General features: G+C 49.8%; 3 protein-coding genes across 5 annotated transcripts in view; 1 reads left to right on the top strand and 2 right to left on the bottom strand.

Moving 5' to 3' along the window:
• Nucleotides 1-27306, top strand: part of ZNF41 (zinc finger protein 41) — a 722252-nt gene that overhangs the window by 114521 nt on the left and 580425 nt on the right. The gene's annotated exons all lie outside the window — the stretch shown is intronic.
• On the bottom strand, nucleotides 449-13604 carry USP11 (ubiquitin specific peptidase 11). Its single transcript, XM_012730257.1, has 21 exons — nucleotides 13533-13604; nucleotides 8558-8667; nucleotides 8252-8382; nucleotides 7853-7970; nucleotides 7373-7518; nucleotides 7194-7255; nucleotides 6970-7069; nucleotides 6400-6573; nucleotides 6164-6322; nucleotides 5613-5837; nucleotides 5396-5479; nucleotides 5197-5291; nucleotides 4329-4535; nucleotides 3641-3693; nucleotides 3219-3461; nucleotides 3058-3128; nucleotides 2724-2836; nucleotides 1494-1643; nucleotides 1291-1406; nucleotides 1051-1139; nucleotides 449-967 (listed from the first exon to the last, which is right to left on the bottom strand). The coding sequence occupies exons 4-21, from the start codon at nucleotides 7896-7898 to the stop codon at nucleotides 830-832; spliced, it is 2271 nt and encodes a 756-aa protein (XP_012585711.1). The 5' UTR covers nucleotides 7899-7970; nucleotides 8252-8382; nucleotides 8558-8667; nucleotides 13533-13604; the 3' UTR covers nucleotides 449-829.
• CDK16 (cyclin-dependent kinase 16) overlaps nucleotides 18077-27306 on the bottom strand; it is an 11524-nt gene continuing 2294 nt past the window's right edge. For 2 of the 3 annotated variants that reach the window (XM_012730263.1, XM_004689973.1), the window contains exons 2-16: nucleotides 24159-24366; nucleotides 23418-23551; nucleotides 23204-23329; nucleotides 23069-23125; nucleotides 22867-22981; nucleotides 22188-22282; nucleotides 22026-22088; nucleotides 21684-21807; nucleotides 21367-21487; nucleotides 21163-21260; nucleotides 20974-21079; nucleotides 20850-20892; nucleotides 20628-20718; nucleotides 19425-19502; nucleotides 18077-19345 (exon numbers count right to left, since the gene is read on the bottom strand). In XM_012730263.1, the coding sequence (XP_012585717.1) occupies nucleotides 19308-19345; nucleotides 19425-19502; nucleotides 20628-20718; nucleotides 20850-20892; nucleotides 20974-21079; nucleotides 21163-21260; nucleotides 21367-21487; nucleotides 21684-21807; nucleotides 22026-22088; nucleotides 22188-22282; nucleotides 22867-22981; nucleotides 23069-23125; nucleotides 23204-23329; nucleotides 23418-23551; nucleotides 24159-24360 (1491 nt within the window). In that variant the 5' untranslated portion in view covers nucleotides 24361-24366 and the 3' untranslated portion in view covers nucleotides 18077-19307. Of the gene's footprint in view, nucleotides 19346-19424; nucleotides 19503-20627; nucleotides 20719-20849; nucleotides 20893-20973; nucleotides 21080-21162; nucleotides 21261-21366; nucleotides 21488-21683; nucleotides 21808-22025; nucleotides 22089-22187; nucleotides 22283-22866; nucleotides 22982-23068; nucleotides 23126-23203; nucleotides 23330-23417; nucleotides 23552-24158; nucleotides 24367-25527; nucleotides 25612-27306 lie in introns of those variants that run through there. The other variant, XM_012730262.1, reaches the window with a different exon arrangement.

Here is a 27306-nt window from a genome sequence, read left to right as displayed (position 1 = left end):
GCCAGGTGCATCCCTTCCCCCACCAGCCCGGATGATGTCCACAGAAAGGTTTCTGTCCTAGGTCCAGAGAGTTCAAACGTCCCCTCCAGGCCACAACTTCAGGGCAACTGATGAGGTATGTGCACCTCCTGACAGAACTGGAGCAATTACTTGACCCCTGAGCCTCAGCTTCCCCACCCTCAACTGGAGATGACTCCTGCATGAGACTTGTGAGGGCTGTGAGCCAGTATGTGGAAAAGGCTTTGCAAAACAAGGGGTGTAAGTCTGATGCTGGGGATCGTGTCTGATGCAGATGTGCTTCCAAGCACTCAGAATGGCACCTGGCACATGGCTGACACTCAACACGCACCCAGAACAGTTCCCATCATACCACTGGCACTCAGGCAGCGCACACAGGCAAACAGGCAGCACACTGGCGCTGACCATGTGAGAAAAAAAAAAGCCACACTGCCGAGCAACACACTGGCACTTTATATATACACCGCGGAAAGTACAGGGTCTCAATAAGAAAATACACTCTGTTTTCAGGTGCACCCCACCACCACCCCCTCAGAACACCCCAGGTTGAGGACAGGGGGACAGGAACAACCATAAATAGAGAATAGAAGGAAGGGTTAATGCTCTAGGGGCAAACACAGGCGGAGAACACACTGCCAGGAGGACACAACTTCTGCCCCAGGAGAAAGCGATACAGCGGCACAGGAGAACAGCAGCCACAACTAAGCCTGTGATGCCTGGCGGGGGGCACTTAACGTGGGCGGGGGGCAGGTGGGCAAGGGAAGGGAGAGAGCAGAGATGGTTTCCCTTTCCATGGCAAGCTGAGGGCCCCTCAGTTTACATCCATGAACTCAGAGCTGGGTGGGGGGCCACAGGCAGAGGACGGTGGGGGATGAGATGTGTCAGGCTGGCCCTGCAGGCGACGTGCCACGTCCTGGCGTTGATAGAAGAGGACGTAGGCTGCCTTGGACTGTGGGGAGAACAGAGGCATGAGTGCGGGTTGGTGGTCGGTGGGGGGGTCAGGACAGGGAGAAGGGAGGATGAAAGGCACACCTCGATCTTATTTTCAGTCACAGGCGACACACTGTTGTCATCAAAGTAGTGCCACTGGCCGCTGTCCTTGTTGCAGGCAAACGTGGTGTCTGAAAGAGTAGGTGGCGGTCTTCACCCACCCTCCTGCCCGAGAGGCGTGGCGATGCCCTCTCACACTGCCCTCCCAGATGACCTCACCGACGGCTCTGGCATTGAGTCACCCAAATACCCCGGCAGCCCCCACCACAGCCTGGCACGTACAGTGTCCATCACGCAGGCCCCCATAGTGGTTGGAAACTGCGATGAGATCGTATTTGTACAGCTCAGGAGCCGCCTCGTTCTGCGGCTTGATGACAAACTCAGAGAAGTCCAAGTCCCTGTTGGGGGGGGAGAGGTTGAGTGCCCGGGGGTGGGGGGCTCCCCCACACCCTGCCTCCCCCACCCCATTCTTCCCTGGCCCTGACCGGATAGGAAACTCCACGAGTGTGTCCAGCTTCTCTCGGGAGAACTTGGTGTACGAAAAGCGCTTCAGGTGGATAATGAGTGTCTCAGGCAGCATCCACAGGTCCAGCTTCTTGGTGGCCAGCTGGTGCTGCTTGCAGGTGGGGCAGTACCTACAGAGCAAGCCAAGTCAGCCGGCCTTGGCAGGTGCCTACTGCAGGCTCTTTGTAGCCTGTGGCCTGCACCTGCCCTGGCTGCTCTGGAGGCCGTTCGTCCTTCCAGCCCACCTGTCACACCCAGGCCTTGCTTCCATGGGACCTGCACGCACGCGTCAAGGACTCACGACCTTTTTTATACTCTCCGGGACTAGGACGTATCTGTTGGCTCTTGTCTGTGAGAGGCGAATCTGAGCTCTGAGCCTGCCTCTAGCCCTCTCGCTTTCTCTCTTCCTACTTGTTACTCACTTGCTCTTGAAGCAGCTACTGGTTGCCTAGGATGAATCCTCCAGCGCTGTGGGGGAGCTGGGCGCCCTTTCTGCTCCATGGAGGGGCTGCTCTTATTTCTGAGACTGGCTTTATTTTTTTTTGGTTCTCTCTGCATGGCTCATTTATTGTGCAAGACACACTACCTACTGCACACCCAACAGATGATAATTGGGAAGACACACATGAACTTAAGACATCTTGGTCCGCCAGGTTTTACTATGAGAACGTGAATAATGACACACAGGGGAGCTCAGGACATGCTATCACATGGGGTTACTGGGCTCAGAAGAAGGCGATGCTGGGCTAAGAAAGGGCGTGGAGAGGGAACAGAGAATGGTGGCTGGGGTGGCTTTGGACAGGACAGTACGAGGTCTCCCTGACAGTTAACATTTGGTGGAAGAAACAAACAGAATGCAGAGCTTGTGGAGAGAAGCGCAGCAAGAGCACTCCAGGGAGGGGCAGGCCAGGCCAGAGCACTGAGGTGGGGAGACACCTGGGGTGGTGGCCGGAGGAGCAAGAGGAGTCTGAGCAAGGGGATGGGGAAGGAGGCGTGGTTTTGGCTTTCTAATTTTGTGAAGAATTTCCTTGTTTTAATTTTTAATTTTGGGGGTCACACTTTTGCACTTTGAGAAGTGCACATTCCACTTGCCTTCCACAAACCACCTGTACTTGTCCCCCTCTGCCTGAAGGAGGCATGTGGAGAGCTAACAGGTACCTGGATAGGTACTCCCACCCAATGACACCCAGAAGCCCGTGCTGGTCCCTCACCAGGGGTTTTCCTTCTCCAGGGTCTCCACAGTGGTGAAGAGCTCAATGCACTCCTGCAGCCGCACCGGAGCCTTTTTCAGCACGTAACTCACACAATCGTGCTTCACGTAGCCCTAGGACCAGGGGAGCGGAGGGCCAGGTATGAAGATGGGTGGGTAAGAGGGCGCAGGGTTACAAGACACACGCTGAGCAGTTAAGAGCATGGACTCTGACGCTTGGAATCTGAGGCCCTCAGAGTTCTGTGGTCACCACTTGGAGGATGTGAGGGCAAGTGTGTGAAGAGTGGAAGGGATACAAGCTGGAAGTGTCCCGCTGCCCCTGGGATCGCGTTTACCTCAGCCTCCACCTCGTCATAGTAAAGCTTCTTCATCTCTGGCTCCCAGTCGATGGCAATGTACAGCTGGGCTGGGGGCGAGGGGAGGTGGTCATGGGCCCTGCTGTCAAGGAAGCCCCTCTCCCCCCTCCCCAACCCCAGCTCCCAGCTGAAGGAGACACCATGAGTGTCTTCATTGTAGGTTGAGCGGTCGCTGGTCCCATTGGAATTCACTGTCTGCAGGGTGAACAGGTGCTTGCGCCGCGACCTCCGGGGCCAGTGAGATGGTCCTGGGGAGTTGTCCACGGGGGCCCGGCTTCCACCCGCAGCTCCAGAGCTCGGTCCAGCCTGCTCCAGCCCAGGATCCTGAGAGCTGCCCCCAGCTGCATGTGCAGGCTTGGGGATGTTGCCCTTATCCTCCACGTCTGCTAGGACAGGGGAGGGAGGAGAGGGCTGTCAGGGATGGGTCTAGAAGAGCCGCAGATGGCTGAGCTGCAATGCCCTTCCCATGCACCCCATGTGGGTTGCCCCCACCACTGCCCTCACTCAGGCCATGGGCCCACTGGTACAGACCCTCGTCCTTGACATCCTTCCTCTTGCTCACCTTTATCATCCCCATCATCCTCATCATCAGAGCTGGGTTTGGTCACATAGCGTCTATGACAGAACAGAAAAGACTCTCGAGGAAGAGCCCAGAGGCAGGGAGGGGAGAGCCCAGGATTCTACTTCCTTTATGCCAGGAAGCCGCCAGCAAACCCCACAGACACTGTTCATGGTGAGTCCATAAGGGCTCAGGAGAGGACGGAGAAACTCGGGAAGGGGGCAGCCAACAACGCAGGCACGTGAGCGCCAAGCAGGGTGGGGCTCTGGGAGCAGACACCCAGCTGGCTGCGAACTACCCCTGGGAAAGGGCTGCAGCCTGAGGGAGAGGCTCAGCCCAGGGGCGCCCTGCTCTCTGCTTTAGCAAGGACTCTGGACTCTCAGCACAACGAACACTTCTGGGTAAAAACACGGGTAAACAGGCCTCCATGAGAAGGAGAAAACTTGAGTACAAGATGGAGGTGTCTATATTTTGTCCGTTTAGTTCACCTCTGTATTCCCAACAGGAATACAAAGAGAGGGTGGTGCAGCGAGCATTTCAGCGGCTTCTCTGAACTGAGAAACTCAGAGAAAGAGCAGACAGATGTGTCCCTCTCGGAACACACTGTGAGCTGCCTCTTGGCTGCAGAAGGGAGGTGGCAACAAAGTGAATGAACCCCGACCCACCCTGACTTCCCAAAAGACAGACTCACGAGAGGCGGTACAGCAGGATGTGATACAGGCCGTCCCAGGAGAGTCGGTCTCGGGGCACAGACACCAGCAGCGGGTGCCCAAAGAGCATCAGGCCATAGTAGGAGTTGTTGTAGTCCCGGGCCGGGGTGCGCTCCCGCAGGTAGATGGGGAGCACAACGTCCTCTCTGGAGTTCTCACCAATAGAGGCCCTGCCTGACACCTCGTATCTGTGGGACATGGACATCAGGTCACTCTGGCACCCCACAAGGGACTCGCGGAGGCAGCTCCAGTTGCCCACCCAGCTCATCACTCAGCCTGAAAATATTTTTGCAAGAGTCTGACGAGTCACCCAATGTTATGGACTCTACAAAGTGCCAGCTGCCAGTCACAGCACTGTGTTGATGTGATGCCTTCGGAAGTACCTCAGTATCACCAGAGTGCCGAGACAATTAACCAACACTTTTAGTGACAAAGGGATTTAAAAGCATTTTCTTGTTCAAGAGACACTGCTTGGTTTGCACAGAAGATGCCTACTCGTGAAGGACTTTCTACTTTAGTTTACTCAAAGATACCCAGTTTACTGGGAATTCTATTATGTTCAAAAGCATTTTAGTGCTCCCTATTTCAAACATCACTTTTGGCTTTTGAGCACTACAATATGACTAAGGAGAGCAGGAGGGTTCTGTCACAGGAGGTGCTCAGGGAGTCACAGGATATGGAGGAAAACACCGAGGCAGCCCTACAGAGTTGTACAGCCCCGTCGCCCGACCCCAAGCCCCCAAAGCCCTCTGAAGAGCAAGTGCCCTGAGCTCCAGGCTGAGATGGGGAGAGGGGAGATGGCTAAGAGGAGGAAGTTCCTAAGAGACCCCCAGCTCTCCCCTCACTCACATGAAGATATCATCCCGGTCCAAGATGCTGCTCAGGGACTCCTCCAGCTGGTAGATCTTATAGAAGCGATGACTGAAGACATCGGCCACCATCATCTAGGAGTGGCACGCAGAGAGAATGGTCAGTCTTCAGAGGCTCCCCAGGCCCATCTACTTCCCAGTCCCCAACTTCCACCCTCCTTCCATCTGCAGAGCCTCACCCTTTCTGGCGAAACATTAGTGTGTTTGGCCAGAGCCAAACACAGATCTGAGATCTTGCCTTTCTTGGGGACCACAAGTCGGTGCTGAGGGAGAAACGGTATTCACAAAAGAGCAGAGGGCACACAGTGAGTTAGTACGGGAGGCTGGGGGTATGGCCGCGTGACCAAACCGCCGACACATCCCTCCTGCTGTCCCCACATCCCATTCCCACCAGACCTGCTCTGGCTTGCGGCGGGGATCCATGGAGACAAAGAAGACCTCCATGACCCGCTTGTGGCTGACAGGCAGTGGGACACTGAGGTAGCAGAAGGGATCGAAGGTCACAGACACGTTGCCACAATTGGGGCACACCAGAGTGGACTTGAAGAGCCCATGGAAAGTGTCCACAATGACAGAATCATTCCGACGTTTATGGTTCTGCCAGGCCTCCTGAGCGACTTCCTGTTGACAACATCACAGTGGGTTGTGGGTAGGGGGCTTGCCAAGGGCAGGGGGAACCATGATGGGGGGCAGAAGCACACAAAGTGAACGTAAGGTGATGGCCACTAGTGAAGTGCAGAGACAGAGTTCCCTCTCGGGCTCTCCAGAGATAGCCTTCACCGTCAGGGCCTGTTCTGGGCAGGAATCTGAGTGGGGGTTAACTCTAGGTTGGGCATGGGGGCTGATGGGGTGCTGGAGCCACAGCTGGGAGTAAAGCTAGGCAAGATGTGAGTCAGACCAGAGTATCCCTGAGGTAGGGGCTAGGGGTGTCTTTCAGGAGTGCCCACCTGGTCTGGTCGCCCAGCAGCATCACACAGCTCCACATACTCCTTCTTCTTGACCCGATTGAGGTCCTCATGCAGCCCATCCAAAAGGAACGATAGCAGTTCCTGCGAGTCATGCTGCTGGTAGCCCAGAAACTGAGACGCAAAGTGGCCGACCTTTGTCTGAGAAGATGGACAAGGCCGTCAGGAGGGGAAAAAGGACAAGTGGGAGCAGTGGGGAGCCCAGAGCTGAATCACACCTTGAACACATGGGGCACGATGGAGCGGTGGTGGCCGGACCACGCCTGTTTCACCAAGTCTGCATAAGCCTCTGCGATCTCCCCTTTCATGCCCAGAGGGTTGCAGAAGTTGAGTTCGTCCAAGTAGCGGTTTTTGAGGAAGTACTCGGTGAGCTGGGGCACATTGCTGAGGCACTGCAAGAGGCAGAGCCAAGTGAGGGGCAGAGGAGGAGAGAAGGTGATCAAAGTGGAGGCAGAGAAAAGGAGTCATGGAGAAAGAAATAGGGAGAAGAGAGAAGGGGCTGGGGAGAGGGGCGAGAAGGGGCCGGGGAGAGGGGCGAGAAGGGGCCGGGGAGAGGGGCGAGAAGGGGCCGGGGAGAGGGGCGAGAAGGGGCGAGAAGATGCAGAAGTGGGGCAAGAGGAAAGTAGGGAAGTAGGCAAGTGCCTTGTCAGGGAGGACTGTAGCACGTCAAGGAAGACTTGTGGGGCCTTAACTCCACACCTGACACCCCCCTTCCAATCCCCCAAGTTTTCACCAATCCCCAAGCCCACCCCCTGTGGCTGTCCCAGACACAGCCCTAATGGCCCAACCTGTAGGGCCGAGTTCATGAAGCAAGTGTTGCCCAGATTTGTGAGCCCACAGATGCCGGGCTGGCCCTGGAAGTCCTCCTCCTCCTCCAACGCTCTATTCCTGTAGGCAAATGAGGAACTCTTATCAGCCTAGAGCCCACCACAGGTGGAGGGAGTGTGCCCATCGGCACAGTCATTCTGCCAACTGTAGGACCCCACTCTGAATGAGATACCCCAAAACTTACGAAGCATGTGGCTGTGCACTGGGCCAAGTGCCATCCTTGTTCCGGGTCTCCATGACGACCACCTGGGTTGGAGGAGAAAAAGGCAAGGCACTCCTGTCGGATGTCTGGCAGCAAGCCCTCACTTTCTCCAATTTGAGCACTGCCAGTGAGCAGAACGAAACAACCCTCCCCACCCTTACCTGCCCGGTTTTGAGCGCAGCTTCAAGCACAGTAATATGTGTGTTACACAACCTCTCAAAAGAGCCCTCGGCGTTCTTGACCCACAGCCGTGTCTCTTCCTGGGGGCTCACCAGAAACTGCTCGCGAGCTCTGTGCAATACTAGATCTAAGGTAAGGTGAGGGAGAATAATCAGGGTTGTCCTGGTACCCTGACTGATGAGCCCATGTTTACATCAGACCCAACTGAGCCCCACTGACCTTGCACTCTTGGTCAATACCTTGTGTCCCTGAAGAATCCCAGCAAATACCCGCCACACCCTCTAAGCCACTGGAATGCAGCTCAAATGCCCTGAGGACTCTCTTGGAGACCCCCCTGAGGACTCCTGTCCAACTTGATCAATGCCTTCTTAGTCAGTCACCGCCTAACCCATGTGTTCTTAGGTCACTGAGCTGAGACCAGTGGATGAAATGCCAGCTCACTCCTTGACATTTACACTTACCAACAGAATCTGTGTGGCTGAACTGAGCAGTATGAGGTGTGTCCATATCACTGTGCTGAACAAGCAGCAGTTCTACTGGGTATACTTCGACCTTGTAGATGCCAAATAGTTCCACTACCTAGAAGGGTGGAAGGGTACATACACAGGGGGACTCTCAAAAGTTTCTGTACACAGATCAGGCACGACGACCTCTGAGGTCAGGTGTCTACAGAAGGTACACGGGGCACACATACGTCTGCAAGCATCCCCGTACACAAGGGGACACACCAAGACACCTGTATAGTGGCCTATGACGGGAGAGGAGTAGACAAAGCTATATGGACGCACAAGTCAGGACTCAGCCTGCATCTACAAGGCCTTCCCCCATCCCACCCCATAGAATCTACTCCCCCAGTGTACCTTGCGTTCAATGGGTGGCTGGCCATGCTCTAGACCGTACCAGTTGACCAGGTAATGCCAAGCATCCGCTGGGAGCAACACATAATCCTCACTTTCCACCAGTCCTTTCTTGAGGCGCCAGTTTATGTGGTCTGGGGGGTGAGGGTAGGGGACAGTGGCAGAGGAAGAATCAGAGAAGCAAAGTAATGAGTCTATTCTGGCCACCTCACCCATGACCTAGCATAGAGAAGGGACTGAGGAGCAGCTGTAGGGACAGAGGGACAAGAACTCCAGGAGGAGGCCAATGCAGGAGACAGAGGCCTGTACCTTCAAAGAGCTCGGCATTGTTGACGCAGCCAGGGAAGGTGCTGGAGTCCTGGTTTCCTCCCTGCACATAGACTTCCCACTGCTTGTACCAGTGCTTCTCCACAAGAAACCTGGATCAAACAGGTGACAGGGATGTTGCACAGTTATTGGGGGGTTAGTGATACCACTCCCCATGGTCATTAAACAAAAAGTAGCCCACATTATAAATCAAAATAACAAATTTCATGTATACCTAAATGAATGGAATGTCATATTATCAGTTATAAAAATTCCACATTTAACATTTTTAAAGTTTCAGCATCATATAAATTAGAAAGAAAATTTATTCAACCAAGCCAGATTTAGATAGACTGGCTAAGTTCTTGACACATTTAATTAAAAACAAAATGTACTCAAAGATTGCAAAAAAAATATCTGCCTCCCTTCCCTTCCATGTCAAGAAATGTGTTTTTATTACAGAATAAACAATAACCTTGTAGCAGTTGGTGAGGAAACAGATTAGGCTCAAAATGTTTTCAGCTAATGTTATAATGCTTTAGCCATGTTAAGTGTGCAAAAGATATGAAAATATTCAGCTAATAAGTGGATTATTAAATTCAAAAAATCTGTTCATAAATTGAAAAGAACATCGATATTTTTCAATTAGGGTTTATTTTTCAAATAGGATTTATTTGGGTTTTATAATAAATTTCTGAACTTCTGGTGACTATCTCATGTTTCTTTTAATTTGTGGCAAAAATACATACATTTTTCCATCTTAACCACTTCCATCTTTGACCAGATATATAACTAAATCTACTACTTGAGGGCCCTCCCTGTTGGCGCAGCGGGTTAAAGCACTGCACTGAGAAACTAAAGCCACCTCCGCATGAGTTCGATTCCCCCCTGCCCCGGAGGCGACCACATGGCGAGGCAGACCTCTCCTGACCCGCCCGCTGCTCCCCTCAGCAGTGTACTTCGTGGATCTGCCTGTTCTGCTCTCCACTCTGTCTCTGGTGAATCCTCTCACCCTCCGCACCTCTGGCCTGTACCCCAGTTCTGTACGAATTAATAAATCTTTAAAAAAAAAATCTACTACTTGAATAGCTATAGTTTTAAGTGTACAGCTATTCCATTTCTCTCTTTATGTGCTACTGGGATAAGAATTTAGGACTCCTCAAGTCTGCCTTTGTAAAATGCCCTAAAAATTCTCAAGCCTGAGAAACACCTGATAGTATATATACTGCGTGCTAAATCAATGTGAGTTATTACTATTCTGATCCCAGGGCTGAAATATATATACAAGTTCACATACAACCTTTATTTCTGTCTCTCTGTCTCTCTCTCTCTCACACACACACACACACACACACACACACAGAGAAAGAGAGAACTCTGCTATGGAACTGACATATAAAGGCTCCCCCAAACAGCATGTTTAAAATTACAAATTTATGTAAACATAATACTACATTGGTTAGTTTTCCAATAATTTAACTCTATAAATGGGATTCCTCAAAATAGCAACCTCTGGAATAGCCACAAGTCTCATGAACATGCAAACATTTCTACTGTATGACTTTTTTGGTTGGCTATATTAACCTCTCCCACCCTGCCACATTCACCCACTCATTACTTATCTAGAAGACCCCACTAGCAAGCCACCCTCCACACATATACACTCGCCCCCTTCATTTTTTAAATCCACTCCAGCGATAGTCTGGGAGATGAATGTAGCTAATGAAGCTAATTTATGGTTAATGGGAGCTTTCATGCAAAGGGAGGTGCTGCTCAACTTCTGTTAAAATCAGATTTCTAAGGAAAATTAAAATCACCCTTTGAAGCAATAAAACCTGCAGAATCTGCTATAATCTTAACTTCTAAAGGCTTCTCAGGAGACTGAAGTTGTATATGAATGTTCACAAAATATTACTACCATATTTTTTCAAATGAAAAGACACTTAGAAATATTTTTAAACATCACAGAAATCAGGATGTCTCACAATCTGTCAGCCCAGGTGGCAGTCTTGACAGTCGTCACTGTGTGAGCAAAGGGCATCCATGCTGTTGTATTTACTCATAGACACTCAGTTTTTTTGGATGCTATTGCAAATGATACTTTTAAAACTTAATTTTCTAATTTCTTGTTGCCAGTACATAGAAATACAACCGATCTTGCTAAAGTCACATATTTATTTGTGCTTCAAATTAGTTAAAATGAGGTGAAATATCTCTTAGCAGGAGTATAAAGGACCAGGCGAGAAAATAATAGTAGTAATAATAATAATGAACTATATACCAGAGACATTTTATGGGGGTGGAGTGGGGAATGGGATCAAAAACGGGGAGGGGAGGGAATGCACTGGACCATGGTGATGGCACATGGGTGATTTGGTGGTGGGAAGCCCACGGGGATTACAATTGAGATGGAAAAAGGCACAAAATGGTGTAAAACTAAACAATTATATTGTTTTTTTAACAATGATGTGAAATATGTGCTTATAGAAAAAAAAATACTAAGCAACATTTTCTATCTGGTGGCTGGAGAAAATTATTTTGATTAAGACAGTAATTTACATAATGGTGAATTATAATAGTTACAAATAGAAATACGGTATGTTATGACACAATATTTCCTACTTGTTTATTAAAAGGTGACTCTTCCCCCATGACAAGTATAATATAACATATTTTGATCTACTAAACCTATTATATAGCTGTACTGTATAGGTCTTACATATACATATAAAGGCATATTAGTAAAGCCTTCACTGTAAACTGTCATAAAAAACGTAGCAAAGGACACTTAGTTTGGGGGCCATATTCTGTAATATGACATTAATTTATGACCAGATAAGAAGTTTATTTTTGGTCACTAAATTGTTAACTTAGTGCTTTCAGGTATCCTCTTAACTCATTTTAAAACATATCTCAACTCAGTTTCTAAGAGGTTAACTTGCTTTAAAAGAAGTTAAGCTCCTAATAATCCTTGTTGTTTATCACTGATTTCACGAAGCTGACAATAAATGTTTTTACCTGAACTTAAAATCTGCCTCTTAACAACTATTCTTGATTTGTCTTTCCTAAATTCAAGCCTCAAATTCCTAACAGTAACAGTTAAAATGTTCTTTATGCCTCCACTCTATCCGGGAGATTACACTGAGATTTGTCCTTCCCCCAATAAAAGCTACAACAAAGTATTCTCCCTTCTTACTTTTCTTTTTACTATAACTACAAGAGAAGATGGATGTCTTTTGAGCCTTTCGTGGTAATCATTTAATAATTTATATAAATCAAACCATTATGTTATATACCTCATATTTATACAGAAAAATGTCAGTTACTTCTCAATAAAACTACCAAGATAAAAGGAATGACTAGGAATAGTTTTTCTCTGAAATCCTCCAAATTTTAACTAACTTACAATTTTATAAAAGCTTTCACTTTTCAAAATTATTTTTAAAAAATGGAAAATAAAAAAAATAAAGTTTTTCCTACTGAGTTAATTATGCATAATTAGATAGCTAATGCAATTACTTTCATTAAGTGCGGATTTGTCACAAACTAAAAGCATACTCATGTTTAAGCAACAAAGACTGGTGTGGTAACTAGCGACCAAAAAACCTCCTCTCCCCCATCCAGATTTGATTCAAAAGCCCTTTCCTCTCTTGGTTCATGAAAAGTCTGAACAAGCAGTAGCAGCATTGACTTCTAAGTGTTTTATAAGTACAAATATCACTGATTTGAACTACAAGAGAACTGTTAGTTTATTCTGTCAGTGAAATGTGACATTTTCAGATGATTTAATTCTAGGGTCTTCATTACTTAGTGGCTATTTAGTGCTATGCAGACTTTTCCATTGACAAGAAAACCCTCAACATTTCTAGGCTATTCTTGACTTAAACGTCTAGTAAAGGTTATTTTCCCTTCACACATAACTATCCAAATTACTACAACATTCTGAAACCCAGCCACTCACGACTCCTTACCTGAACAAAGAGAAACCCATGTCTGCTTACCTGTTAGGAAAACTATCCACACCTGAACAAACCTTACTTACACACACACACACACACACACACACCCCTGATTTTACTGTTTGCAGGTGATTCATACGCAAAAAGAAAAATTAAAATTTGCCAAAAACTATCATTAGATTTTAATTTGCTCTCAAAATATAAGCCTTCCTAGACATTAAATCAGTTTATATGCCAACTCAGTGATTAACTGTCCTCGCCCAGATCAGCTAGCTGACAAAAGACAGAAGGTGCATATGTTAATATTCATGTAAGGTATGTAATCTGGGGTTAGTCCATGACTTCTAAGTGCTTTATAAACACAAATTTCCTGAACATTGCAGCCAACCCCTATAAAATAGATGGCAAAATAAAGAATGTTTGAGAAGATTTGCTTACCTCTAAATAGCTAAGCATAAAAAAAGAAAATAAACAAAAATTCTTCATGATATTACCCACAATAGCAGAGATAAACCGGCTTCAATACTGAACCAACATTGGTGGAGTCATTTATTTTATTGACAGAACATAATTTTTTATTCACATAAACATAAAATGAACCATTTTAAGGAGAACAATTCAATGACATTTAGTACATTCACAATATTGTGCAAACCACACCCTCGATCTAGTTTCAAAAACATTTTGAACACCCTCTCCCAAAGGAAACCTGTACCAGTGGAGTAATTTTAAAGGCACTGAGAAGGCTATTAAGGCAGGATGGGGTAGGAACCAAAGCCCCAAGGTGGCCTGAACACCTCCACCTAAAGCACTATAAAAATGTACAACAATTATTATTGCTGTTTATTCTCAGGAAAGCTACAACATAATGTTTTATATACATATATAGACACTGCTCGGTTTCCTATACCCAATTTGACGAATCTCGACTTCGTCTTTTCAGTAACGGGAATATGTATTTCATTAGTACCATTAAGAGCTCTGTAAAATTCCCGTGTCTCCCTGGTAAATGTACTTACGAAGGTGTGAGCAAGCTTGATTTATCTGAGCAACAGCAAGAGTCCCAAAATGACCAGATGAGGAGCGTGAGGGAGAGGAGAGATCCGAGAAGAAATCAGAGCCCGGAGACCAGCCTCCCAGTTGTAAAGCCTCACAAGTCACTCTAAGAATTTTTACATTTACATAGCAAGAGATAAAGAGCCGTTAAAACGTTTTGTAGAATGGATGGACAGAAATTACTTTTTAAATAGTAACTGTGTCTGAAAAGAAAAATCGCTACCTGCACAGTAGAGCAACCAGGCGGGTACTACCTCAAACCAGGGATCAGGGCTAACGTTCTCAGTGACATCACTAAGTGGACACCAAGTACCATCTGGTAGGATGTGGTATGCCTATTGTATGCGTGTAGTAGGATTGCATGTGTATCGTCCATAAACTAAAGGCTCAGAACACAAATACTACTTAGGGATGCATACAGTGGTGGAAGAACATCAACAGAACAAAAAATCCAGGATAATGACTATTTCCCGTGGTGCAGGGAGGGAGAGTTTTCATCTGGGAGGAGCACAAAAGGATTTCTTAAGGTAATGTTCTGAATCTTAACCTGGTGATGACAAATTTTATTACCTTGAAACGTTTTTACTTTGAAATACTCAGAAAAATTGTATGCCCTTCATTCAGATTCGCAAATTTTAACATTTCACCCATGTACTTGTTTGTTGTTTCTTTAAATACTCTTTTTATATGCTATCTTTTCAACCCTTGGGCGTTAGAAGCTTACACGATGGTTTTTTACCCTTAAATATTCCAGTACGGATTTCCTAAAAAAAAAAGCTCTTCTCTTTCACTCTTTCATATCCACAATACAATTATCCAAAGCAAGAAATAAACAGTACTATTAACTACTCTACAGACCTTGGTCTAATTTCACCAACTGTACCACTAATATTTTTTACAGTAAAAGAATTTTTTTATGAGAAAAAAACCTTATTTTAAAATAATTTATTTCATTTTTTGGCTCCAGGATCCAATCCAGGATCACACACTGCATTTAGTTATCATGACTCCTTAGATCCCATTAATTCCTTCAATCTGGAACAGTTCTTCATCCTTTGTCTTTCACGACCTTCAAATTTTGAAGAGCACAGGCCGTTTATTTTAATAGAATGTCCATCAATCTGGGCTACGCAAACATTTGTTATATAAGCTTTTAAGTCTCAAATATTTCACAATTTGCAAAACAAGATGCAACTCGGCGAGAAATACTATGAACCCACAACAGCACAATTCAAGCACTGGTTAGCAAAGAAATCAAGTAAAACAAGCGGATTTATCGAGGTACTCATTGACATTTCAAAAATGGCTATTTTTTTCCTGATTACAAAAACAAAAACAGTACTAAACAGAAAGCAAATGTAACATCGAAGTCCCCTCCCGCTCCAATCACCTGCACTTTCTCCCGTCCTGGGAAGGCCTCGGACAGAGGCAAAAACCTCGCCGCGTCACAAACTTTGCTCACTCGCAGGCGCCATTTTCTGATTCACCGGCACCACCTCCCCTCTGCAGTCTTTCCCCGGCCTCAGGACACGCCCCGGGCCTACGTCACAAGCCTCGTTCCCAGGCGCCAGCTCCTCCCACCACGCCGGCACTAGCCGGCACCGACTGACCCCCGCCCCCGACCCCGCCCACAGCCGCCAGGCTCGGATTCCGCGCTTCGGCCCGACGTCATCAGCCGTGCCCAGTTTGCAGGCGCCGCGGAGCACACGAGGTCCGTTCCCGCCCCAGACGCTTGCTCACACGGTGCAGACCACGCCCCCAGGCCCCGCGCCGCGGCGCTGCAGACACCGCCTCCATCCCAAGTTCCAAGTTCCACCTCGCAGGCCCGGCCCCACCCCAAGGCAGTTTCTTCTCAAGCGCCGCGTCCTATCACTCCACAAAAAACCCTACCTCGTTCTCAGGCGACTGGCTCCAACGCACAGGTCCCGCCTCTGGGAAAGAGGCGGGACCGCTCACCAGCACTTCCCCGCCCCTCTCCTCGGCCCCACAGGCCACTCCTCCGCCCCCAAAGCAGTTGTCCGGCGGGTCTCTGCCGCCACGTTCCCCACAGTCGCCTCCGCCCCCACTGCTCCCTCAGCCGAGGAGCTGCTCGCAGCCCTGCCTCACCAGCTCTCACCGGCCCTCAGCGGACGCTCTCGCCCATTTTCGGGGTTCTCAATCTGGCGCCGCTGGTTCTCCAGGCCTGGCATTGCTTTGCGCTGTGGCGCTGGGTCGTCGGCCATGGCTGCGGCCGCCGCGGGACTAGCTGCGACCGCCGCCACCGCTGCTCGCCCTCCTCTCACAGCCACCGCCGCGGGAGATAGGAAGAGGCCCCTCGACTGCTACTTCCGGATTCTGGTCCCGGAAACGGAAGCAGAGCCCCCCAAACAGCTGGCGCCTACTGCCGCCTCGAAAGTAGACCCCCATGCTTGGGCGCGTCCGAGCACTAGGTGGACAGCAGACCGTGGGCGACGGTGGTTGCAACCAATAGGCAGGGTAGAGCTTCGGTTGGGTGCCAAGAAAGGCAAAAGGTGCTCTGGGGCTCTAGCGCCATGTTGAGACGGGGCAAATAATCGTGTGGAAGGTTGGAGGCCGGACTCCGTGGCGAACGAAGACACGTTAGGGGGCGCACTGGAACACACAAAGGTTCTGGGTCCTCTCGGTCCCTGGTGCAGCAGGGGACTGTGGGCCCCTTCCCCAGGGAGTGGTATTTGTTAGCCTGACCAGAGTGCCCATCGTCGCACTACTCCTCACCCAACAAAACCCACTACAGAAGAGTTCGCGGTCTCGAGTGCCGCCCAGGTGGGCTGGCCGCCTCCTTCCCTGAACTAGGTGTATTTTCCGCAAGTGTTGAAGGCAAATCAGCCCCAAGCCCTGTGTATGTTGATTCCAGCACCGTTTAAGTTGCAGCCTTGTTTTCTAAGTGCTTTATTGCAGTAATAGTAGCCCAAGGCAGCAGGTGTCACTGTCGTCCATGGACAGCAAAGGGGCAAGCCTCACTTTGCCTCCAGCTAGTAAGTGGCTGAGCTGGTTTGAACTCAGGAATTCCTTTCCCAGAGCTGTGCCGTTAAACACCAGGCCAGAGATTCCTAAAACTGGGGGTTCAAAAAACCCTCAGGAACTTCAAATTCAAAACCATTTCATGACACTCATTGTCTCTTCCAAGTGTACTGCTTTTTTTTTCTCTAGCAAATGTAGTGCAACTTTCCAGAGGCAAAAGCTCTTTGTATGCCGTCAGTTCTTTTTTAATATAAAGTGACCCCGAGGCCAGTTTTGAAAACCAGTGCATTAGGACAAGGTTTCTCAACCTAAGCACTATTGATGTGTTTTTTTTTTTTATTATTGTGGGAGAGGACTGTAGGATGCTGCTTAGAGACCAGAGTTGGACAGCCAAGTGTTTCCACTCATTGCCAAATGTCCCCTGGGGGTGGGGATTCTCTTTCTGGCTGAGAACCATTGCTCTCATCTGTGCCCTCCTTTTCTTCAGTAGTTCTCCCAGCCCTACCTGTTGATCCCTCCAGCTCCTTGCATCTACCTATTGGCGGTCTCCACCAGACACTCCCACAAACATCCGAAGAGAGGCTCATTACTTCACTGACTTCCTTCACTGCCACCACCCAGTCCCACAAGCAAGAACACACCTTGCCTTTCCATACTAGTTAAGCCCATGCACAGATCCCTGTGACTGGAGTCTTCCTACATAATTTCAAACTACCCCACACACACCCCCATACGTAAAATCTCCTTATTCACCTGTTAAATTAACCTCTCTATAAGACAGGGGTTGTCTCATTACTGTCACTGCAGCCCACACCCAAGACCTGGCAGATATGGAGTCACAATTCAGTTGTATAAACTCAGAGAGCAAGCAGACTTTCACACAAAGGTCCCCAAAGTGGCATTCAAGTTAGGCCTGACACATGGCAGACAGTTACCCTCTCAGCCCAGATGAACCATCTGCAGCATTTGCCTGGCCCGACCCGGCCCACCCCACTTTGTCTACTTATAAGTCAATCCTCAGCTTTGCCCAAGATAGTATATTGGAGCTGGAAGGCTCAGGACACAGGAAATCAAAGCCTTGACTATCCTCACACCTGAGGGCAAGACCCAGGTTGTGTGATTTGCCTTCCGACTCTCACAAACCATTGCATTCTTCCCAGGGTCATCTCACTCGTGCCCATGGTTTCCCATTACTTCCTCCTCATGGTTCTGCAGACACACATGGTTGTAGTGGGCCTTCAAGTGCTTTAAACAGCATCACACCCACCTGTTTCTACCCTCTTACTGGCTGCTTCATATTCTTAGGCAAATCTACCTCCTTTCTGATGCATAGCTCATCCTCTTTTCAGCCTGTCCTACCTGCTTCAACTTAGGCACTCTGCACCTAAGCCATTCCCCATTGGCTTTTTCATAGTTGTGATGTCACTGTGGTCCACTCCCAGTGCTCTACTTCAGGTATTAACTCTCCAGGGTCCCAGTACTCACCAAGTCAAGCCCTCCACCACCCCTATAGGGATATGCAATCAGGTTTTTCACTTTAGACTTTTTAATATTTCATACAGCGATTATGGTGCATTCAGGAACCCAAACCCCCAAACCTCACTAGGAGGGCCCCCACCCCTGCCCTCCCACCCCATTTGAGGGCCCCAGGGTTTGGAGTGGAGGAAGGGGAGGTAACCACCCATCTGCAGATTGACCCCCAAGACTATCCTGCCCTGCCTCACCCTCCCCAGGGATTAGGGAGTAATGGCTGCTCTACCCTCCACACACCTTTCTGTCCCTGTCTGTGTACATACACACACTCTGGCTCCTCACTGAGTCGGTCAGTTTCTGGCAGGGCCCCTACTCAACAGCACCAATGGGATGGGGGCATGAGGGCTGGGCTAGGGAGACCCTGAGAAGGAAGGAGGCCCCAGCTACGGGACTGCAGGGGAGAAAGAGTGGGGGTGCCCCACCTTATTCATCTCCCAGAGTCTCCAGTGGTCCCCCAGGTCCCCCTGCAGCTGGGGATGGCAGGCAGGGGTAGGAAGACAGGTAGCTGAGGCATGCTTTCCCTTAGCCGACCCCAGGGTCTGAGGATGGTCAGGATTCCAAATAGGGGCTTTGTCCCCAGCATGGAAAGACTGGGAGCGGGGCTTCATTGCACAAAATACTGTGGGAGGGCCACATGTAGGGGGTGGAGCCCAGCCAGACTGTATAGAGAGATATTGCATTAAAAAAATGAAAACCTCATTTAAAATAATTAAAAAACAAGAGTGACTGAAATGAAAAAAGGCCCAGACAACAATGAGGTGGGTGGGGCAGGCAGGAAAGTAGATGGGGGAAGCCTCAGACCCAAGGCATTGCCACATCTGGTCTGAGCAGAGATCCCCAGCCTGGGCTAGCTCCAGACCCCTGGCTGGCCGTGGGGTAGCGGTCCTGGGGGAGGGTATGAGGAGGAGGGTACAGGCCTGGCCTTAGTGTGGGAGGCTGGCACGGCCATGCTGTCCACTGGCAACTACCAAAACAGAAAGAAAGAAATAGACAGACAGACAGACCAGGCGAGGAGCGATGAGAGCTTTGTTAGCACCCAGCAGACAGGCCAACGGGTGGGTTGACAGGTCAATGGGTGGGTGTTTGAACAGAGAGCAAGGGACATGTATGTGGGCAGACAGACATGAGTCAGGCAGGCAGCAAGCAGGGAGGATTCAGTTGGGGGTTGCCCTGTGAGGGGTGTGGCATCCCTCCAGCCGCTGCCTGCTGGGGCCTCGGTCTGTGGCTTAGAACTCGGTGTCCACCACGCGGAAAGCTGGCCTGCCTGCGGGGGGAAGCAGAGCGATGGCTGTTGGTGGGCAAGCAGGTGGGTGGGCAGGGAAGAGGGCAAGGGCCACACCTACCTGAGTCAGGCATCGATGAAGAGCGAAGGCTGGCCTCCTTTTGTAGCTGGATCTCCTTTAGTGCAAATATGGAAGTAGCTGTGGATGGAAGAGGGCGAAGTGGGGAGTGACACACGGGGCCACCAGGACTTCCTCCCATCTGGCCCCGCTGTGGGAATTAAGAAACGCTGCCTTTTGAGAGGTTTGACTCGTACCTGTCAAATCATTCCACACACAAACCAACTACAGCTGGTAAAAAGGGAATCTAGACCACATTGCACTGACACCAAGTAATCACTATTAATTTTGCCAAGAGGAACAATGATTTGCAATTACCACCTGTTAAATCTAGGTGATGGTGTTTGGGATTTGATTTAGATTAATCCAATAGGGAGAGAAGGGAAGTGGGACAATTTTTTTTAGCTATGATAATGATGTTGTTATGTTTAAGAAATATTTGAGATACACACCAAAATTATTTCCAGATGAATGGTTATGTCTGGGATTTGATTCAAAACAATCAGAGGGACTATAGTTGGAGTAGTTGAGAGCATGTTATTTATGTTATTTGGTCTAATATATATCAAGTTTTCGAGGAGCCATATTAAGAAGTTTCAAAAAGCCAGATATAAAAAGAGGACACGCGGTATGATTCTAGTTCTATAAAGTATAGCACAGAAAACTTATGTTACTGGAAGTCAAACTAGCAGCACTCCTTGCGGAGGGGTAGGAGTAACCGAAGGAAATGAGAGCCCTTGGGAAGCTTCTCACATCTAGTTTCGTTGTTTTAGTTTTTTAACATTTTAAAAGGACAGGCTTATTAGGAAAAGGGGAAAGGGAAAAAAGCCCCTGCATAGTCACGAGCTGCACATCCTATTTCTTGATCTGTGTTATCAGTGACATGGAGTGCTTCATTTGTGAAAACTTATGTAAGGAACTCTCATTGTTACATACTTATGATCTGCTAATGTCTCGGCATATACTCTACTTTACAAGGAAATGCTTACTTTAAAACCAGTAAGTAATGTTGCACGTGCTTTGACATATGCTTGAAAATTTCCACAAAAGGTAGAAGTGAAAGCTAAGAAATAACATTTTTGTAATAAACACATCACAAAAGTGTACCCCCCTAAGCCAGAACCCTACATGACCTACCCAGCTATAACGCAGTTCATTATTATTCCCAGAATTGCCCACAGCTATCCATTCCCCAGCTGCACTCACTGTCAGGAAGTTTGTGTATCCGCTCCCCCAGGCTGAAGAAGAATGGCTGTTTCATGGCATCCTCTGCGGAGATCCGATTGCGACCTTCAAACTGGGTGTGTGAGGATACCTTCAATGAGTAGGCCACTCTTGCTTCCCACCCTAGCCCCTGCCCCAGAAGCCCCCCATTTCCCTATACCTAGGCCCCTAGCCCCACGGCTGACCCCAGGAAGATGGTCTCACCTGCAGCAGCTTGGTGAGGAGGTCAGCCCCATCGGTATCAAGTCTACCGCAAGGAGAAGGGAACTTGCTTTAAGTGGAGTTTGGGCACTCTGGCCCTTAACACCCGCCCACCCACCAGCCTCACCGGGGCGCATGGCTCAAAAGGGCCTCAGCTCGGTACTTGGGGTAATTGTATGTCTTGAACTCTTCGTTGGACAGGATGCCTGGCCATGTCTCCTCAGTTGGGGTTCCTGGTAAAGAAGATGAGTTACCCTAAGCATCTCATAGGACCTCCCTGCACATCCCCACTTCACCTAGGGCTCATGCTCCTCACCCAAGATGCGGAAGATGAAGTGCAACTGTTCCTCCACCGTGGAGCCCGGGAAGAGGGGCCTGCCTGTGGCCATCTCATAGAAGATGCAGCCCACACCCCTGGGGAGGGGAGGCACAGTCAATAGGAAAGCAACTGGCAGGTTGGGGACTATGACCAAGCTACCCCCTTTCACATGGCTTCTGGAACACCAACACCTGTTCTCACCACATGTCAATCTGGGTTGAGTAGTCTGTGGACCCAAGCAGGATGTCAGGGGGCCGGTACCACAGTGTTACCACCTCATTGGAGTAGGTCTTCGTTGGAATTGACTTGGCCCGGGCCAGGCCTGATAGGTGGAGAGAAGGGGCACCTGGAATTGAGGAGGTCCTGGGCAGTCTGGGGGAGAGTACAGCTGGGACTGGGCATGTCCTAAGCAATGCCTGGAGACACTGAAAGGGACTGAGACTAGGGGCAGGGACAGGGGGAGATTGGGAGAGCAAGGCTGGAGGGAGTCACTGCCAAGAAGGGGGAGGCTGGGGTACCAAAGTCAGCCAGCTTGAGTTCTCCTCTCTCATTGATGAGCAGGTTCTGGGGCTTGAGGTCTCGGTGTAGCACCTTCTGCCGGTGGCAGTAGGCCAGGCCACGGAGCAGCTGGAACAGGAACAGCTGTGAACCCAGAAACAGCAAGCAGAGATCAAAGAGCATCCAGTAGCCTGACCCCCAGCGGGCAATGCTCTCCCTCCCCCTCCCAAACACAGACACTAAGCCCAGAGAATCGAGTCTTAATGCCCTCAAGGGTTCCCAGCGAAAAAGACAAATGGGGAAAGTTCTTTTCTAAATTTGAGGGGTGGAGTGGGTGCCCCTGCTTCTTGCCCCACACCCACTTTCACGTTGTGCATGTTGATGACATTCCCACAGTCATCCAGATACTGCTTCAGGTCCTTGTCCTGAGGAGACAAGAGCAGAGAGAAGTAAGAGATCATATCTGTGGCTCCTGGTCATGTCCCCAACCTCTACCTCCTGGGACCACTGCCACCCAACTTTACCAGGTACTCAAAGACAAGAGTGAGGGACTTCTCCGTGTGGATAATGTCATGCAGCGTGACGATATTGGCATGTTTGAGGTCCTTGAGCAGGGACACTGCAAGAAGCATGGTGGTAGGAGGGGGAAGATTAGAAGATGAGGACCGGACAGAGACAAGCCCAGGGATTCCTTCCTGCCCCAAGCAGTTTAGGATGGTGGCTCACAGTCACCAACTAAGCCACTTGATGCCAGGAAGGGGCATGTCCCCCATGTTCCAGAAGTGGAAACACAGAGAAAAGATGTGGAGCAAGAAGTCAGGAGTTCAACAATAGGCTGTGCGACACTAGATTTTTCACGACCCATTTTTGGTTTCAGGAAGCATCTTACTCCCGTCCTCAGTACACAGGCCTAAAGCTACATGTGAAATTAAGTTTGCACACTCAATGTCTATGCAATTCAAACTGATTCCACGTGGTATTCTAACTACAAACTGTCACATCAATTGGCAGGCACTTTCAGGGGTGCTCAGAATCATTCATCTTCCTCCTCTCCAAACAGAAAGGGATTCTTGGCTATCCTGAGTACCACCTGGGCACTCTCTCACGAAGCCCAGTGTCAGAAGGAAGTCCCAGAAGCCCTAGCATCTGTTCTCACTATGGAGAAAGCCCAGAAGTCTGGGGAAGGTGGGTTGGGGCCTATACCTTCCCGGATGGCGGTGCAGGGTGCCCCCTCTTCATGTTCCAGTCTGATCTCCTTGAGTGCCACAAGGTTGTCTGTTAGCTTGCTTTTGCCCTTGTAGACGGTGGCATAGGTACCCTGGAGGGTGACGAAGAAGAGTTTGAGGCTATAGGGAGTTCCCACTGACCCCCATTCACAACACGGATCTCCTGGGCTGTCCCTCACCTCGCCCAGCTTGTCCAGCTTGATGTAGGTCTCCAGTTTTCCAAAGCCAATCTCAGACTGTGTGGTAAAGGAGGCAGAAGCAGGTTCAGGAGAGGGGACAAGGCAGGAAGAGGAGAAGTAAGAGAAAATGCTCACCAGGCTAACACGGCGGAGGCGACGGCTGAGGGGCTTGTCAAAGATGGGACTATTGAGGGTCAGCTTCTCAAGGTAGCCCTCAGGCAGCCGGATGTCAGCTGGTAGTGACAGACGCTTGTTGATGTCCTAGAAGACAAGATGAAGGAATAGCAGGACCATGAACTCCACCTGTCCAGATTCAGCCTCACCACCTCCTGGGCAGGGGGTTACTCACCTCAGTGGAGATCTTGCGCGGGGGATGGTTGCGCATGCGCACCCTCACTGGCGACTGCACCTCATCTGAGGACGTGGCTGAAGCCTGGTCACTTTCCCCATCAGACCCTATCTTTAAGTCCTCGTGTACAATCTCTGGTAGTGAGAACAGGTGGATGTAAGGTCAGGTGGAGTCAGGAGCCCCATTGCCCATTTAACACACTCCCTCAGCGTATGTCTGCATACAGAATTCCCACAGCAGCTTAACATTCCTCCGGGAGAGGAGGCAGGGTCTAGGGAGGCTCAGACTGGTTAGGACAGGTTGAATGGTGGGGGAGATAGTGACACAATAGAGCACCCTGCTCCAGGGGTGAGCTGGAGCTGTAGCAGGCCCAGGGCCAAGTGGGCAAGCAGCGGCAGAAGCAGCCAAAAGTCCTGGGAAGCCAGGGCCAGGGCAGGCAGGCAGATGCCAGGAGACCTGAGGGGGTCCCTGTGGAGTACAGGAGAAGGGAGGTTTGGGGCAGCTGAAACAGGTACAACAGCCTTCCTTCCCAAGGCTGGGCACAAAGTCAAGGAAAGTGGCACAGATGGACAGAGAGAGGGTGTTGAGAGGATGGCAGGGCAGGGAGAGAAGAGCCCACAGGGCCGAGGGAGGGGAGAAAATGCAGAAAGGAACATGAAAATAACCTAAGGCTAAGAGGACCACTGTTGGGAGGTAACACCTGGAGACCAGACTGGGGGTGGGAGTACCCGGTAGACCCACCTGGTGCAGAGCTCAGTGGGCCCCGTCCTGAGCGAGGTTCCCCAGGGGCAGCACGTGTGGGAGCCTCTCCAAGGTCACTGCCACCACCACCACCACTCTCATCCAGTCCTATCTGTTCAGGGGCACCATTGGTCTTGTCTACACCTCGGCCCCCTCGGAGTGTCATTGACAGCTGCCGTTTGATCTTCTTCATCCGATCCATGGCGACCTGAGCAAGGGACATGGATGGGAATGGGTCCCACATCAGCATTTGCGTGACTACCTTCCCTAGCCACCTATAACCCATGACAACCTAGTTAGGTATACTGACATGAACTTGTGTCATTATCCACCCACCCACTGTAGAGCCCTGGAACCACTCAGGATTCCTGGAAACCTAGCATGGAGGGGGACCCTTATAAGTACCTTCCCATCTACAACCAGCCCAGGGACCCTGTTTCTAAGTGGCCCACCTGAGTACTGAGGCTTGGGTGGCTGGCCGAGGGCAAGGGCCCAACTGATGTAGTATTGGTCCCTATGGTGGCAGCATCACTGTAGGAGCAGAGGGCTCCACAGCAGACACTCTCCTGTGCAGCAGTAGTGATGGACGCAGCCACAGATGGAGCCAGAGGCTCGCCCAGAACCGTCAGACCACTGAGACGGCCCCGGGCACGCCCATAAAATGGCATGTTCCGCTGCCACCAGCCCCACATCACCCCCAACTGCCAAGGCAGAATGCTCCTCACAGTCTCAAAGATGCTCTCGCTTCCCCTGGCAACCATCGTCATGGTGACTAATGGACTACCCCACTGGTCTATGGAGATGAGGGGTGCAGAGAAGAGGGGAATCCTGCTCAGACTCAACCACTGGGTGGGACTGTGGGGGGGATCTCAATGCACATTAGCTGTCCTCAGGGCTTCTGCTGTTGAAACTGATCAATCAGGTTGGGACCCACAAGGCCCCACCCAGATTTTGACAAGCCAAGTCACATCTCTCCTCTACCTGAGCATGTACCACATCCCCTTTTTAACCCCCCAAATAAATGTCCCAGCTCTCAATGTGGCCCATTCATCCCTATTACCTCTCTGGCTCACCTCCCCCTGAATCATTGCAGGCTGCTGTTCTGCAATCACATCCAGCTGTTCCACCTCAAGGCCTCTGCACTGGCTGTTCCCAGGACCCCAGATTTCTAAATAATCCCCTCCCTCACCCCTTTCAGGCCATTACTCGGTTGTCCTCTTTTTCATGAGGCCGCCATGAATAACTCTATTTAAAATTTCAACCATCCTGAGCTCTTTCACCAATTATCCCCCCCCAACACTCATTGCCACCTCACAAATTACACCATCTACTTATTCATTTCTTTATTCTTTACTGTCTGTCTCCTCACCGCCATAACTAGAAGATCAGCTCCGCCAGGGTAGATTTCTGTGTGTTTAGGTCACGGCTATATCCTGAGGACCTGGAACAGTGACTGACACAGAGTAGATTCTCAAAAAGTGCTTATGTCAGAAATTAATCAATCAGGGGGTTGAGGGCCTAGACCAACCTCTGCAAGGGTGGTGAGTCCTTACTGCTCATGAACAGCCCCAGCTGTACCCAGGGACGCTGGTAAAAGCAGAGTAATGACCTAGATGGGGCTGCTGGAGGGAACAGGGCCACCAAAAGGTTTAGGTTAGCTACCTTCTGCTTCCTCCTGGGCTATGGGCCAGCAAGGAGGGGGAAAGACCTGCCCCAGGAACCATCTGGACTCACCGCAGGGGCTAAGATGGCCCTGGGCCCAAGGGAAGTAGACCTAGATAGGAGGTAGAGGATGAGGCTGGGGCTGGATTCCAGGAGAGAAATGGGTCATCTGTTACCCTGAAATCAGGTGACTGGTGGTCCACCCCATCCCTCTGCCCACCTCACCACCCCCAGTAGTAGAGGAACCAGCCTGGCAGAAAGACCTCAGTAAAGAAAATGAGTTCCATCCAGTGGAAACAACCAAAAAATCCTGAGCCGGGAGGCTGAGGAAGGTCAGGTCAACCCCCAAAAGACTGTCTTGCGTAGAGTGTGGGTACTTAGTTACTTTGCCTGTTATGGCAGGGAATGGGGAATTAAGTAGGACTGGATGGAGGAGGAGGAGGGAGCCAGGAGCCATGACCTCTAACTGAAAACCTCAAGGGCTGGACATGTTCCAGAGTTCACTTTTGGGGGGAACGTTAAGACGATGCAGTACAAAATCTGTATATCCTGGAACACCCCTAGTAGGGGAGTCCTGGTGAGTCCCTATGAACAGAAACACTCGGACATTATTAATATGCAGTAAAACTTTTAAGTGTTATCATTTCAGCTTTCTGAGCTTTATACATTTCAGAAAAGCAGAGGGAGCAAGAACCTGGATATACAACTCCACTCAAAGGGCACATGTCCTTCCTGACCCCCTAGTATATATACCCGTCCTCAAAATACCCTCACACCCAAGGACACTCACCATTCCTCACACCACACAGGCCACTGAGGACAAAAGCGTCACGCTCCACTATTTCCCATAGGAACACACCATCCTTATCCTGTCTTACCCTCATAAGCACATCCTAGACCCCCACCCCAGTGTCCTGCTTCCTTCCATATACACTACCCCTCAAGGAAATTCCCTACATCTTACCTGCTATCAGCACCGGCAATGCCCATTTTTCGCTCGCCCCCATCAGCACACAAAGCCCCAGAGTGCTGTGTTAGCATACACTCAGGCTACTCCTCATTAACTCTTACCACCACATTCTTGGACCTCCTCCTAGGCCCAGTTGCCTGTTGGCTTCTCCACAGCATCCACACACACCCCCTATTAGCACAGTGTTCCCCCACATGATTCTGTCCCCTATTAACATGCACTTGGGACCTTTTACAGCTGACCCACATTAGCACACACTGGACCTTCACACTGCCCTGAATTGCACTAACACAAAGTGAATCATGTAGATCCTTGACTGACTTTGCCCACATCCACTGCTATGACCATCATTAATGCATATTCAGGTCCTCCCACCAGCACAAGCCGGACCTTCACTTCCCCCAGACCCCTATTTGCACACACTGGGTCTAACACAGTGCTACCCCATTAGCACACCCTGAACCCTTACTCAGCCCTATTCCCCTGGGACACACACACACACACACACACACACAC

This window comes from Condylura cristata, unplaced genomic scaffold (genome assembly GCF_000260355.1).
Source record: "Condylura cristata isolate star-nosed mole 26May11 unplaced genomic scaffold, ConCri1.0 scaffold00027, whole genome shotgun sequence".
Taxonomy (NCBI): Eukaryota; Metazoa; Chordata; class Mammalia; order Eulipotyphla; family Talpidae; genus Condylura; species Condylura cristata.
The sequence above is the reverse complement of the archived record's forward strand: the minus strand, read 5'-3'. Positions and strand labels throughout refer to the sequence as shown.